Here is a 14272-nt window from a genome sequence, read left to right on the forward strand (position 1 = left end):
TGGATTGGGTTGTTTGTTTTTTTGATATTGAGCTGCATGAGCTGCTTGTATATTTTGGAGATTAATCCTTCGTCAGTTGCTTTGTTTGCAAATATTTTCTCCCAGAGAATTCTATTCTTAACGTTTTTGCTTTTTTTCTTTTTTTTATTTTTTGTATTTCTTTAATAGCCACACTTAGAAAAAAAAATCAGAACTATTGAATCTTTGGTTGAGTACATTTGACATAATCATATGCTTGGGAATGAAGAGCATACTCAGAAATTAAAAGACCCATTGTTATTAAGTCTATTTGGCGATCAAATAGGTATTTTTAAAAAGCATTACGATTCTCTTCATATCATATTTGCTACTCAAGGATTTGCACGTGCGTGAAGGCTTGTCTAAACCAAAGAGCCTGGGGACGTCCCTGGTGGCACAGCGATTAAGAATCAGTGCTCCCAATCCAGGGGCCCCGGGTTTGATCCCTGGTCAGGAAACTAGATCCCACATGCATGCCACAACTAAGAGTTCGAATGCCACAACTAAAAAGCCTGCCTGCCGCAACTAAGACCTGGCACAACCAAATAAATAAATAAAATTTTAAAATAACTAAAATAAATAAATAAAATAAACCAAAGGGCCTGATGCCCTTTCCAAGCTGGTGGGGATCCAGGGGAGAAGCACTGCAAAGCTTATTTGTCCCTTCTATTGATCTGGTCTTGAGAAGCTTGGTTTCTATCAATATTAAACTAAATATCCAACAACAACCCTCACCCCCTCACCCCACAATGGACTCTAAAGTACCTTAACACATTGTTGGGTTAAAAAAAAAATAGAAGAAATGGAATAGATATTGGGACTTAAGGCAAAACCTTCATTGTTTAAATTATATGAATATTTTAATGGAGATGTTTTGTCCCTTATTTGAATAATTGCTAACTCTGCTGCTTAATTCATGTATTTGGAAAATAGCACCAAGAAGCTGGGCCAGTGTGGGTTGCGCTACACCTACACATACTTCATTGCCCTTTGTTCTTGCTTTTAATCCAGGTCTTTACTTTCCCTGGACCATCGATCAGATTTGGAGATAAAGCCCTTCTGTGAATCTACAGTGGGAATTCCTTGGGTCTTTGTGCAGAAAGCAGTCAGAGCCTGATAATCCTGAGCCGAAAACCCTTCCTTCTCCCTCTTTGCCCTCCCACGGCTTCTGCCCACAGCCCCGCAGTTATGGGGTGCACAGGGGAGGCACGTGAAGCTCGCCTTTCAGCTCACCAACTCCCCGGAAGGTGTAACCTTTGAAAAATCCGAATTGTCTCTTTTTACTTTTCAAAAATTAACATGTTAAAAAATACTTTATTTTTTAATATTGGTAAGACGTACTTGAGGTTCAAAATTCAGAGGATACAGAGGTATACAGTGAAAAGTCTGTCTCCCATCCCTGGCTCCAAGCCACCCGGGAGGCAACCACTGCCACGAGTTAAGTGACAATTTGGAATCGCAGGAGAGAGTCTGAGGCAGCGTGTGGTTGGGCTGGGTTTCGTGATAAAGACTGGGATGGTTAATAGTACACGCCAAGCTCTTCGTCTGTTCTGTTCATTCCATTCCACACTAGAATGTGTGCATCAGTACAGTAATCCCATGTGAACCTGTGACGCTGAGAGCTGGCAGGGACCCCTCTGGACACAGGGCAAATGCCTTTAAGATCTAAGTGGATCGATGAATTATTTATGCCCTACTGGAGCAGTCTGAGAAGGGGCCTTCAAACTCACCTGACAGGGCAGCAGCTGAGATGTTCCGAGTGTTCTCCACCCAAGTGGTGTCTGTGGGCTTGCATGGTGTCAGTGGTCAGGAAGAATCCCCACCCTGCGGTCACGACACTGATGGGCAGCTGTGCGAGCTTCAGGACGTGTCTGCGGGTGTCCTGATTAACTGTCTGGATACTGTTTATGTACCTCTAGGGTCCTCTGAAAAGGGTGTAGAATGGGTGCCCCGGTCTTCGTGCATCTGGAAATCCCTCTAGGTGCCAGGATGGCCCCCTGAGCAGAGGGAGGTGTGCATCTCAGGCTGCTTGACCCTGTTTGGGAAAAGGACCCTCCTAAAAGAAAAGCCTCTATGTGTGTGTGCGTGCGTTCGCATGCACACACATGTCCAAACCCTGGGAACGTAGCCCAACTAACGTTCCTTGTGTTCTGTTTCTGTATTTAAGGTGGCACCCTGTCCATTTCTTCTAGGCCCTCATGCTGCAGGCCCTCACGTCTTTTAACAATACCCAAATGGTTAAATGACATATGGTGCACCCAGGGTATTAAATACTATTTTAATATTAAAAGTATATAAGCATGATACATACCAGCAAGGAATGCTTTCCAAGACATGCTTGCAGGAAAACAAAAATTACAGCACAATTCAAACATATGATCTAGTAGTTTTACAAAAATTACACCCATATGCATCTACGTGTATACATTTATAAAAAATGGTGTGGACTTCACTTCCACTAGGTGCTCTGAGACCCCCCCCCCCACCGCCATCCAGCTAAACCCTGGAGCTGTCTACCCCACCCTCTGCAAGGGCCACCCCCTGACAACAACACAAGCCAGGTCGGAGCAGGTGGCACGCTGAGGGGTAAGGCTGCCTTGAGTGGGGGTAGGTGGCCGCAGCGGTGTCGCTCTGGGGGCACCTGCCCTCGGCCCGGTGGTGGACTGGGCAGATGCTGGCCTCGGGCTCTGGGTGGAAATGGGCAGTAAGGAGAGCTCCAGTGGAAAGCACAGCTCGAGGAAAGCTTCCCTAATTTAGACCTGGAGGGCTCAGGATCCACGATCCATAAAGGTCACCAATGCACGAACAGACGAGCCACTAGGAGAGCAGAACCAGCTCCGCGCTCCAGGCTGCAGGGTGAGTTCCAATCAGGCAGGCGGGGGGCTTGCTTCACGGGGGTGCTGGGTGACCAGGGGGCTGACGTCTGCCCCACCTGGGAGTGGGAGAAGAGGGGCAGGGAATGCTGCCTTCAACACACAAATGGACTGACCATGAGAGAAAAGATGGATTTGACTAAAGTTAAGAATTTCTCTTTTTAAGTGAAAAATCTAAAACATGAATGGAGTGCTCGTTTTTGCAATATATGTAATTATGAGCAATATCCAAGATATAGAAAGAACTCCCATTTAGCAAAGAAAAGTTAATGCAAAGAAAGAGGAACAGGAGACATGAGTATCTTATAGAAGAGGCAACGTGTCTGGCCAGCAAACACAGGAAACGCTGTTTCACCTCATCAGTAATGAAGGAGATAGAGCTGCAGACCGGGAGCTAGCATTCTGCAACAAGGAGACTGGTGAATTCAGAAGTCCGGCAGTACAGATGTTAAAGAGGATACAGGAGAGGTGCCTTCTGACCAGGACGGAGCTGCAGGAACCAGATCAATCTGCCTGCCTGACACAGCAGCTCAGCACAGGGCTCCCTGAGGGAAGGGACGTTCTCTGTGACCCTGCCGTTGCCCCAGCCCAAGGTCTGGGAGGAGTCCAAGGACCCCAGGCAGGGAGGGGAATCCAACAGCCAGCCAGCGATCTCCCTATGTTGAGGAGACAGCTGAGGGTTGGGTGATGCCAAGGTAGCAGCGTCCAGAGAAGAGGGAGCCGCAGAGGAGCCCAGACCCCAGAGGTCCCCTATCAAGTCAGACCAGCCAAGGAAAGGACCACGGAAAGGAGCTCAGTGGAGTTGGGAATGGTTGTGTCTCCAATGGCCAAAGCAGAAAACACTCCTCCTTGGTGGGGCAGCAGGTAGAGTCCTCAGAAAAGCACTGCCTCTGCAAGTGAGCCTGGAAGCCCATCTTTCCAGGCAGGTGACTCCGCCCATGGGAGACTGAGCTCCAGGACCCAGGTAAGCCGGGGCCAGATTCCTGATGTGCAGAAACTGTAACAAAGGTTGCTTTCAGCCACTAAGTTTTGGGGTTATTTGTTATGCAGCAATAGATAACTAATACACCCACTGGCCAGGACTGATCTAGTAACCTGTATAACAAAATATCCAATCTGCTGATGGTAGAGACAGGCACCGTGTCCCCTGATTGGCGCTATCTCCTGAGGAGACCACATGGGACCCCCTTCCATCCTGCAGGGGACAGAGGTACATCCCAATGGGCACAGACACATGGTCCAGATATTGGTTTGACTTTTCTGTTTGGAGGCATCAGCACCCACATCCCAGGCCAGGGGACGTGTGTTGGGGATGGACTTGTGCTGACCCAGGAATCTCTCCTTTGTGAAGCAGAGAGCATCATTTCAAGATCCTGTAGGGGAGTAGAAATTCTCCTTCCTACTAGCCTCCTGGGTCATCTGGCTGGGCTCCTTTGAGCTGGCCAGACAGGATACAGATTAACCACAGAAAAGCACAGAGGTTCATTAGCTTGTGCGTCCGACCCACGGGGGCACTCAGAGACAAACGACTCAAAGGGAGCTTAGAACTGGGCTTACAGAGCATGTTGGCAAAGCAACACTAAAAATTTAGGGAAGTGACAAGACAAAGGGAAAGGACCTTGAGTCTCTAGGGGCGGCAAATTGTGGGAAGGCAGATATCTGGGAACCAATAGTAGATCCAGGCTAATTAGTAAAGTTTGTCATGTTGCTTCCTCTGGTGCTGTCTGATTCCAGACTAAGGGTCTAAAGTTGTCTCATTAACGTCCGTCCTTCCTGGCAGAGAGTGGAGAGGGACACCTTTGTAAATTTATGTCCTGCTTTTAGGCAAATGGGGGAGCAGCTGCTGCTTCTCAACCGCCTTCAACTCAAAATAATCCTTATGCCGAAGTGGCCTATTGTGGGGTGGCATATTCTGTGACCCTGCAATACCTAATACCTTAACCATTTCCCATAAACCAGAATGATTCATCCATTTCTTTTGAAAGCTTGGAAAGCATGGTAAAAGTAACTAAAAATCTAAATTTTTAGCAGTTTCAAATTCACCTTTTGTCTCAAATGTCATAAGTTTTGTTTAGGGCTGAAGATTTAATCTACTTTTAGAGGAAAGAAATATTACTGCTTGAAAGGAGGTGATGCGACCTGTCAATATACAGGTATTAGAAGAAGAAAACCCCCCAAATCCCAGGCAGATTTCTCCATGTTTCCTTGCCACACCTTCCTCTGGGCACCGCGCAGGTCAGAACACTCAGTGAGGTGCCCAGGACTCAAATGCGACCGCAGTTACTGCTCCTTCACGGGGGCTGAGCACATATGTAACTCCAAAGTAGAACTCGGGGATGAGTTCCTGGTGTCACAAAGGCAAGCGGCTTTCTCTTTATAGCTATTGTGCCCAGATTACCACCAAGTTAAGAGGAAAACTCTTAATGGATTATCTGGTTAAAGAACAATTTTGTTAAAATGGTACACTAATTTTATGCCAATTCATAGATACAAGGTAATAATACCAATTTGTTTTTAAAAAGAACTCCCAAAGGATATAAGCCAATTACTTACATAAAAGCCCTATATTGCACTGTGGAAAGACAAAACATTAGACTTGATGAATCACAGCATCTGTCATATGAATTACTCTACCAAGAAGAATTAATGGAAATGTTCTGCTACCAAGTCCAAGCTCGTATTGCTCGCTGCACGACAGGCCAGTAAACTGAGAGACGATTTGTCGGGGCAAGAAATAGCGACTTTATTCAGAAAGCCAGCCGAATGAAAAGATGGTGGACTTGTGTCCCAAAGAACCAGCTTGCCTGAGTTAGAATTCTGGCTTCTTTTATACTAAAAGGGGAGGGAGTAAAGTCAAACACTTCCTGGTTCCCATCAGCCTCCTGGGGGGAGGTCAAGAATTCAGGCTTCTTTTTGAAAGGGGAGGGAGTAAAGTCAAACACTTCCTGGTTCCCATCAGCCTCCTGGGGGGAGGTGTTACTTTTTGGCTTCTTTTTGAAAGGGGAGGGAGTAAAGTCAAACACTTCCTGGTTCCCATCAGCCTCCTGGGGGGAGGTCAAGAATTCAGGCTTCTTTTTGAAAGGGGAGGGAGTAAAGTCAAACACTTCCTGGTTCCCATCAGCCTCCTGGGGGGAGGTCAAGAATTCAGGCTTCTTTTTGAAAGGGGAGGGAGTAAAGTCAAACACTTCCTGGTTCCCATCAGCCTCCTGGGGGGAGGTGTTACTTTTTTCCTCCCTGCAGTCATTCACAGGTCGGCCTGGTCAGCATGCTTCCTGGGAGCGAAACAAAGGTACTTTAGCTTAATGCTCATTACCTGGGAGGCAGGGTTCCCAGAGATGGGCCATTGTGTATAATTTAAGCTTATAGGCAACATCCCTTTAGTGATTAACTTGTAATAGAATACAAAGGTTCTTCCCTATCAGTCCTACCAGAGGAAGCTGGGGAGAGAAAAGATGAGTAACTTGGTACAAAACAGGTGGTGGGCAAGGTTTGACCTACAGACTTAGTTGGCTATTCCTACTCTAGAGCTAAGAATGGTGTTTACATGTTAAAATGATGGAGAAAAATCAAAGGAATAATAATATGCCATGATATGTGAAAATTATTTGGAATTCAAAGTTTCCTGGAACTCAGCAGAACCTGCTTGTCCATGTGTCTTCCGTGGCTGCTTTTGCTGAGTGCTTATGACAGAGACCCATGCCCTGCAAAGCCTGAGCCATTTGCCATCTGCTTCTTTACGGAAAACGTTGCCATTCCCTGCCCTACAGCAGTGCTTCTCAGTTCTGGAACTGTCTGGGAAGGTTTAATGTTATGGATCTAATTGGCCACCTGGTGAGCCCCGCTCCACCCCATGACCCTAAGACCCTAAGACGCAGCCAAGATTGAGAAGTTCTGCTTTGAAACCAGACCTGAGAGCTGCATGTGGGATCTTAGTTCCCCGACCAGGGAGCAAACCCATGTCCCCTGCATTGGAAGCGCCGAGTCTTAACTGCTGGACTGCCAAGGAAGTCCCCAGACCTCAGAGCTTTTTAAAACACCAAGGCTGGACTCCCCCTCCATCCAGTTAACTAGAAAGGGGGGGTGTAGTGAGGAGGTGAGGGGTGGGTGTCACCTGGGTGATTCTTTCCCCCCGCAGAGCTGAGAACTGGGGGCCCCTCTGAGTTAAATCCCTGCCCCCACTTAGTAGCCCTGTCCTCGACAAGTGACTGGAACCGGCAGGTGAGCCCCAGGGGCCAAGCGGGGAGGGTTCATGGAGAGGTCGAGGGTTCCCTGGGGCCTTGCACGGAGATCATTTCACCTGGTCAAGTTAAAGATATCTCAGGATCCTTGGAGCTTAAACTCAAGTGTTATCTGATCAGACCTCTGATCTGATTTCTTTTGGGAACTTTGAGGAAAATTTCTAATGAAAAAACAAGGACAAGCCATAGTAAAATGGGAAAAATGCTTTGAAGTCGGAAGTTTTGATCCTCAGAATCGTCATCTGTTAAACGAGATGTAAAACACAATACAAATATATAGATTCCCAGATTAATGTTTTTGGGGCATACTTATACTAAAAAAAATTATTTTTTAAATCTGAAATTTAAGTTTTATTGAGTACCCTGTATTTTTATTCGCTAAATCTGTCAACCCTATATAGAAACCTTAGTAATTCTTCAAAAAAAATGACTAAGTATGACTAAGTATCATATTTGCTAAAAAGATATAGATTCTCTTAATTTCAATCATTTACCCCCAAACCTTCCTAAGAAAAATGACTGCTTTGCCGTTTAAAAGGGGTTTTAAGGAATATATGAGAACCTACTAAAATTTGCAAACTGGCCACTAGAGGGAGCCAAATTGATAAATAACAGCCTATCTCCTGCGCTGATGAGTCAATGCACAGTGTCAAAATGAGTCCTACGTGAGAATTAATCACTTTTCTAAAAGATATGGTTTTTTTAAAACTTCCTTGAAATAACATAACTAACACATTCAATGTCTTAAAAAGGTAGCAAACAACATATGGTTTTCAACAAGAGTATTCTTTGCCTTAAACCTTTCCCATTTGCCATGGATGGAGATGGGGACCAGCAGGGAGTAGCTGCAGAGTCACAGGAAATACCGAAACAAGCCCCTAAGATTGATGATGTAATGCATTGAACCTAAAACTGTAAACCAGAATCGAATTTGATAGATGACTTAGTGAATCTTTGAGGAAAATACCAGAAAAATAGGGTAGGAAATCTCCAAGCTCTCTCCTCTCCACACCTGAGATGTCACCCTCCCGTAGTTCTCTGACTAGAGGGGGGGCAACTAGGACTCACTCGTTTTGCTGCTGCTTCCTCTTCCCAGACCTGGAAGAGATGGGATTTTTCTCTTTTCCTTTCCTGTTTCAAGGACTCCCTTACACTCTGGTTTTAAGTAAAATTCTGTTTTACATTTTTCAAACGATCATCAGTGTTAAAAATTATGCCCTTGTAATAATCTACGAGCCAGCCCTATTTGCTCCTGGAAATACAAAGATGGAGCATTTGGGATTTAGAAAGTCCTGCCTCTTTGAAAGCCTGTTTGGCAAGTTTGTGATCTTAACAATTCTCAAAAGCAAAGACTAGACTGCAAAAACATAACATATTTTCTTTGCCTTCCTTCCATAAGAATCATAATCCTGCCTGAGACAAATGGATGCCGCCAACAGGATAGGGGGAGGTCATATACGTGGAGGTACAGGGAGAAAAGTACATCACCTATTTAAAAAATAATACCCATTACGATTCTTCAGCATGACAGTCAAGCCAAGTTTATCAAGTACTTTTTTTTTTAAGATTTTTTTGGGATGTGGACCATTTTTAAAGTCTTTATTGAATTTGTTACAATATTGCTTCTGTTTTATGTTTTGGTTTTCTGGCCACGAGACATGTGAGATCTTAGCTCCCCGACTGGGGATTGAACCTGCACCCCCTGCATTGGAAGGCAAAGACCTAACCATTGGATCACCAGGGAAGTCTCTTTATCAAGTACTTTCTAACGCCTGATGTTTAGCCAGTAGTTAGATCCAAGCAAACAGAAATAGCTCCTAACCTGTGTAATAGGGAAGAAACTTTGTGTTCTATTACAAGTTAATCACTAAAGGGATGTTACCTATAAGCTTAAATTATACATAACGGCCCATCACTGGGAATCCTGCCTGCCAGGTAATGAGCATGAAGCTCAAGTACCTTTGTTTCGCTCCCAGGAAGCATGCTGACCAGGCCCACCTGTGAATGACGGCAGGGAGGAAAAAAGTAACACTTCCCCTCTGGAGGCTGACCTAATATGTAGTAGGCACAAAAGAAATATTTATTGAATTTACCAAACCAGGAAGTGTTTAACTTTACTCCCTCCCCTTTTAGTATAAAAGAAGCCTGAATTCTAACTCAGGCAAGCTGTTCTTTGGGACACGAGTCCACCATCTTCCCTGTCTGCTGGCTTTCTGAATAAAGTAGTTATTCCTTGCCCCGACAACCCGTCTCAATGTATTAGCCTGTCGTGCAGCAAGCAGTACGAGGTTGGACTCAGTAACACATGTACCTTTTTAAGTAGGATGTATAAACATCCCTACTATTTGGGGGTTATCTATTGGGGCCATTCCACCTGTCCACAAACATTAGAACAAACATGTTTTCTGTTTCTCAGTGACTGTAGTAAGTACAGTAGGAGAGTCTAAATGGCCAAAGAATTGTTCTAAAAGAATTTTTCAAATGATTACCCATTGTTAAAAACTTCAGCACTGTAATAATGAAAGAACTATTTGCTCGTGGGCAGGCACGTGGTGATTATGGCATGTGCTGGATGGCTGGTTCATGTTGTGGCAACCATGGCAACCGGTGTGAGAGGTAATGGGTGAGTTTGGTGATCTTGCTAGGAACCTGGGGTTGTAACAGTTGTTTTGGTAAGTTATTAAGTGCTGCAAAAGGTTGAATAGCGTTTTGCATTTATACAGTAAACATCTGCAGAAATAATCGAAGACCAATGAAATGAGAAAAAGCAAAAGCCATTTTTCTGAGTTTGCTATAGTAAGGGAGCTAGCCACTATCACTTGCGTTTTGTTTTGTTTTGCTTTTGCGGTACGCAGGCCTCTCACTGTTGTGGCCTCTCCCGTTGTGGAGCGCAGGCTCCGGACGCGCAGGCTCAGCGGCCATGGCTCACGGGCCCAGCCGCTCCGCGGCACGTGGGATCTTCCCGGATCGGGGCACGAACCCGTGTCCCCTGCATCGGCAGGCGGACTCTCAACCACTGCGCCACCAGGGAAGCCCTATCACTTGCGTTTTGGTGGAGACTCAAAGGTGGGCAGAGGAGTGGGAATGCCTTATAAGGTGCAGAAAGGGAAGGCTTCAGGTGTGCCTGGAGGGTGGCAGGGGGCAGCTGAGGGTGGATAAACTAGAATCGGGCATCCTAAGTGATTGGTTAGGGGAGCAGATTTGGCTTTCTTTGGTTGGTTTTAAGTTGGAAGCAGGAACAAAACTTAGGGAGGGCTGTCAGTTGTTAATCAAGCCCTGGCCATTTGGGGCCAATTGTTACAGAAGTTATTATTTAGCTTCCTGGTTTGCTGCTAGAGACAGCAGTCTTGCTTCCTGCAAGTCTGATTTACAGGAGGCTGGCTTCCTGGGCTGGTTACTGTGGAAGAGTGGTTGGTGTCCCTGGCAGGTGGCTGCGGGTTGTGGGGCAGAGCTCTATTGCTATGGATGGCCTGGCCATCGTCTGTGTGTACATTCAGTCTCTCCCATCCCATTCCTTAATCGAGAACAGAAAGAAAAACTAAGCAGACACACCCAAAAGATGTTGGCGAGGGATTAAAATTAAAAGTTTTAATCATAACGGGAATTCCCTAGGGGTCCAGTGGTTAGGACTGCACACTTCCACTGCAGGGGGCACGGGTTTGATCCCTGGTTGGGGAACTAAGTTCCCGCAGGCGTTGCGGTGCGGCCAAAAAAATAAAAAAATAAAAATCATCATTATGCTCTTTTAGAATTAAGATATTTAAATTTCAAATATAGTCTTCATCCAAATAGGTCAGGTTGCAGACATTCTGGGTAAATCATTTATCTTATGAAAACCAGTGTCCTACAGTTGTGCACTTTATTAGGTGGACCGCAAAGGTGCATGTGCTCTTATATACTATACACTGGAATGGAAACGCTGGAAGGCCCCTTAGCCCTGGCATCAAGAACAGGCCTGATATGTAGTAGGCACAAAAGAAATATTTATTGAATGAATTAATGCATGTTTCTAACTCTTTTTTTAAAGTTTATTTTTAACTGTGCTAAAGTACATATAACATAAAATTTACCATTTTAACCATTTTTCAGTGTACAGTTGAGTAGTGTTAATTACTTTCACATTGCTGTGTAATCAACTCCGGAACTCATCTTGCAAAATTGAAACTCTGTACCCATCAAACACCAGCTCCCCATTTGCCCCTCTCCCCACCCCATGGCAACCAATACCCCCAGCCAAGCACCGTCTCTATGAGTTTGACTTCCCAGATGCCTCATATATGTGGAATCATATGGTATTTGTCTTTTTGTGACTGGCTTATTTTACTTGGTACAATGTCCTCAAGGTTCATTCATGTGTAGCATGTGTCAGAATTTCCTTCCTTCCTTTTTTTTTTTTTAAACTTCCCCCACTTGTCCCTCCCGACCCCTAAAAAAAATTAGGAAGGATATAATCTGAGAATAGTGAACTCACAACGGTGTCTTTGTTTTTCTTATTTCACTCATTTTTGGCATTTGGAAATGGGCCTCATTTCCCTCATCTGTAAAATGGGGTCATAATATATACACGTGCACGTGACCACTGACCTAGCTGTCCTGCCTGGCACAAATGAGGGGATGGGGGGCTGTAAGCCCTCCCCTGCTCATCCCCTTGAGCTGGTTTTTCATCTTACTCCATCTCCCACTACTAAATACCCTTCTCTCTTCTTCTGACCCTCCCGGGAGCAGAGAGAGGGAGGGGCCAGGGTGAGGGGTGGGTCATGACACGCACAGGTCATGACCAAGAGGGAAGAAAACTCACTCTGTCCAGGACAATGTAGGGACTCTGGGGGAAAATTCAGCCTTTTTAAAGCTGAATAATATTCCATTGTAGGTATACACCACATTTTGTTTACCCATTCATTTGCTGATGAACCCTTAGGTTGCTTCCACCTTTCAGCTATTGTGAATAATGCTGCTGTGAACAGGAGTGTACAAAAGTCTCTTTGAGACCCTGCTTTCAATTTTGGGGGGGAATATACCCAGAAGTGGGATTGCTGAATCATATGATAATTCTATTTTTATTCTGGGGGGAGCCACCATACTAGTTTCTGTAGCAGCTGCACCATTTTACATTCCCACCAGCAGTGTCCAAACGTGTTTCTGACTCCTAAGTTTGATTTCCTGGTGTGCTGGTCTGGAGCAGATTAGAAGCAATGAATTAGAAGGACCAGCGGGTAAAACAATAGCATGAAGTGTCATCTGGCAATCTAATGGTGAGTGACAAGAATTACAAGGAGCAAAACTAGCACTGGATTATTACAATATTCAGAAATGGATACTCTTAACGATGCTCTGGAATATAATGAAAAAGTTAAATTATGTTTGATTTCCATTGTATAAGGAGGCAGGCATCCTTATACCATTGGTAATTATGTAAGAAAAACATCCATTGATAATTATGTAAGTACTGAAGTGTTTAATTTTAGTATGATTTCCAAAAAAGAGTTCCATTAAAAATTGTGAGGGGCTTCCCTGGTGGCGCAGTGGTTGAGAGTCCGCCTGCCGATGCAGGGGACACGGGTTCGTGCTGCGGTCTGGGAGGACCCCACATGCCGCGGAGCGGCTGGGCCCGTGAGCCATGGCCGCTGGGCCTGTGCGTCCGGAGACTGTGCTCCGCAGCGGGAGAGGCCACAGCAGTGAGAGGCCCGCGTACCGCAAAAAAAAAAAAAAAAAAAAATTGTGAAATTTTTCAAAGGGCATGGTCCTTAAGGAGGTCATTTTCATTTATCCAGGAAGTTCACTTTTATGGCCTTGACCCCTTCCTATAATGCCACATTAGTGAGACGTCGCTGTTTCCATGTATAATAATCAAAGGCCTTTTCAAATTTAAATCATGATGTAATGACATATACTAAACCAAAATAATATTTTCAGCTAATGGTGTTTGTATGGTCATGAAACGTTTATTGATTAAGGAAAGAGGGAATCCACTGAGCTAGGAAAACATTCTCCAAACCACTGGAGAATGACAGGTCTAACAAATAATTACCATTTGGGGGTGTATATTGAGCTGTCTTACATACAGAGCACCAGGGATCTGAAAGAAGTGAGGAGGTTACATATGGCCTGAGGAGGGTCATGACCTAGTTATGACACACAAGGGGCATTATTACAGTGTGTGGGTTGCACATGGGAGGAAGTGGGGGTTCAGGAAGAGATGTGCCCTTCATCCCGGGCAAGAACCACTGGGCCATCCCGCTGATAGCTGGCGGGCTGGCAGGCTTGTCCAGAGGCGGGCTGCAGACGCATGGTGGTGAGCCTGTGCAAGCCAGGCCAGGGCGCTGGGGATGGAGGTGAGCTGGGAGGCAGGAGAAATTCTGTCAGAAAGCTTGGTCGGGGTTCACCACCAGAGACCAAAGCCAAGGTTAGGGAACCCAAAGGCATCTGAACAGAAGGTACTGAGAATAAATAAGTAACTGATAGTTAAAATGGCAGAGGGTCATTGAAAGGTGCGTGGGAACATCGCACACAATGAGGTTATGCTTTCCCATCTTTTCATTTTTTAAAAATCTTTATTGGAGTATAGTTGCTTTATGCTTTCCCATCTTGAATTGGGAAAATGCTGCTGTCACTTTGTTCGTTCCACATCCTGGCTCCTTTATGAAGTCGGGTGTGTTGTCATTCCAGGTTCACGGTGAGGAAACTGGATGGTGAACCCAAGCCGCCTTCAGTCACATCCACGTCAGGAGTTGAGCTGGGACTGGAATTCCCTTCCCTGGAGCTTTTCGCTACCAGGTGAGCCTTGGTCCTGTCATTTTCCAGTCTAAAAATCTTCCCCTTCCTAGAAAAAGCTTTTGTTTATAATAAATGTCTTACGTCTTAATGGGCAGTAGGCTGTGGGGTCTGGAGGGTAGCTTGTGTAACATATTCAGTCAAAATCACAGGTTAATACCCTGGTTTCCTCAGCAATGTTAGCTTAGGAAGTGGCCTGAACTTAAGGTGACTTGGTTTTTGAAAGTCTTTTTTAGAGACACTAGGTTTTTGGCACCTGGCACTGAGACTTTTTTTTTTTCTTTCTTTTTTTTTTTTTTTTTTTTTTTTTTGATACACGGGCCTCTCAGTGTTGTGGTCTCTCCCGTTGCGGAGCACAGGCCCCGGCCGCGC

At 45.2% G+C, this 14272-nt stretch overlaps 1 protein-coding gene across 1 annotated transcript in view; it reads left to right on the forward strand.

The window, feature by feature from the left end:
- The window catches only part of CREM (cAMP responsive element modulator), a 112597-nt gene that overhangs the window by 90044 nt on the left and 8281 nt on the right, over nucleotides 1–14272 (forward strand). Inside the window, exon 12 of the mRNA XM_055087805.1 lies at nucleotides 13796–13903. Coding sequence (XP_054943780.1) covers nucleotides 13796–13903 — 108 coding nt within the window. The remainder of the gene's footprint in view (nucleotides 1–13795; nucleotides 13904–14272) is intronic.

The sequence above is a fragment of the Physeter macrocephalus genome, chromosome 11, assembly GCF_002837175.3.
Source record: "Physeter macrocephalus isolate SW-GA chromosome 11, ASM283717v5, whole genome shotgun sequence".
Classification (NCBI taxonomy): Eukaryota; Metazoa; Chordata; class Mammalia; order Artiodactyla; family Physeteridae; genus Physeter; species Physeter macrocephalus.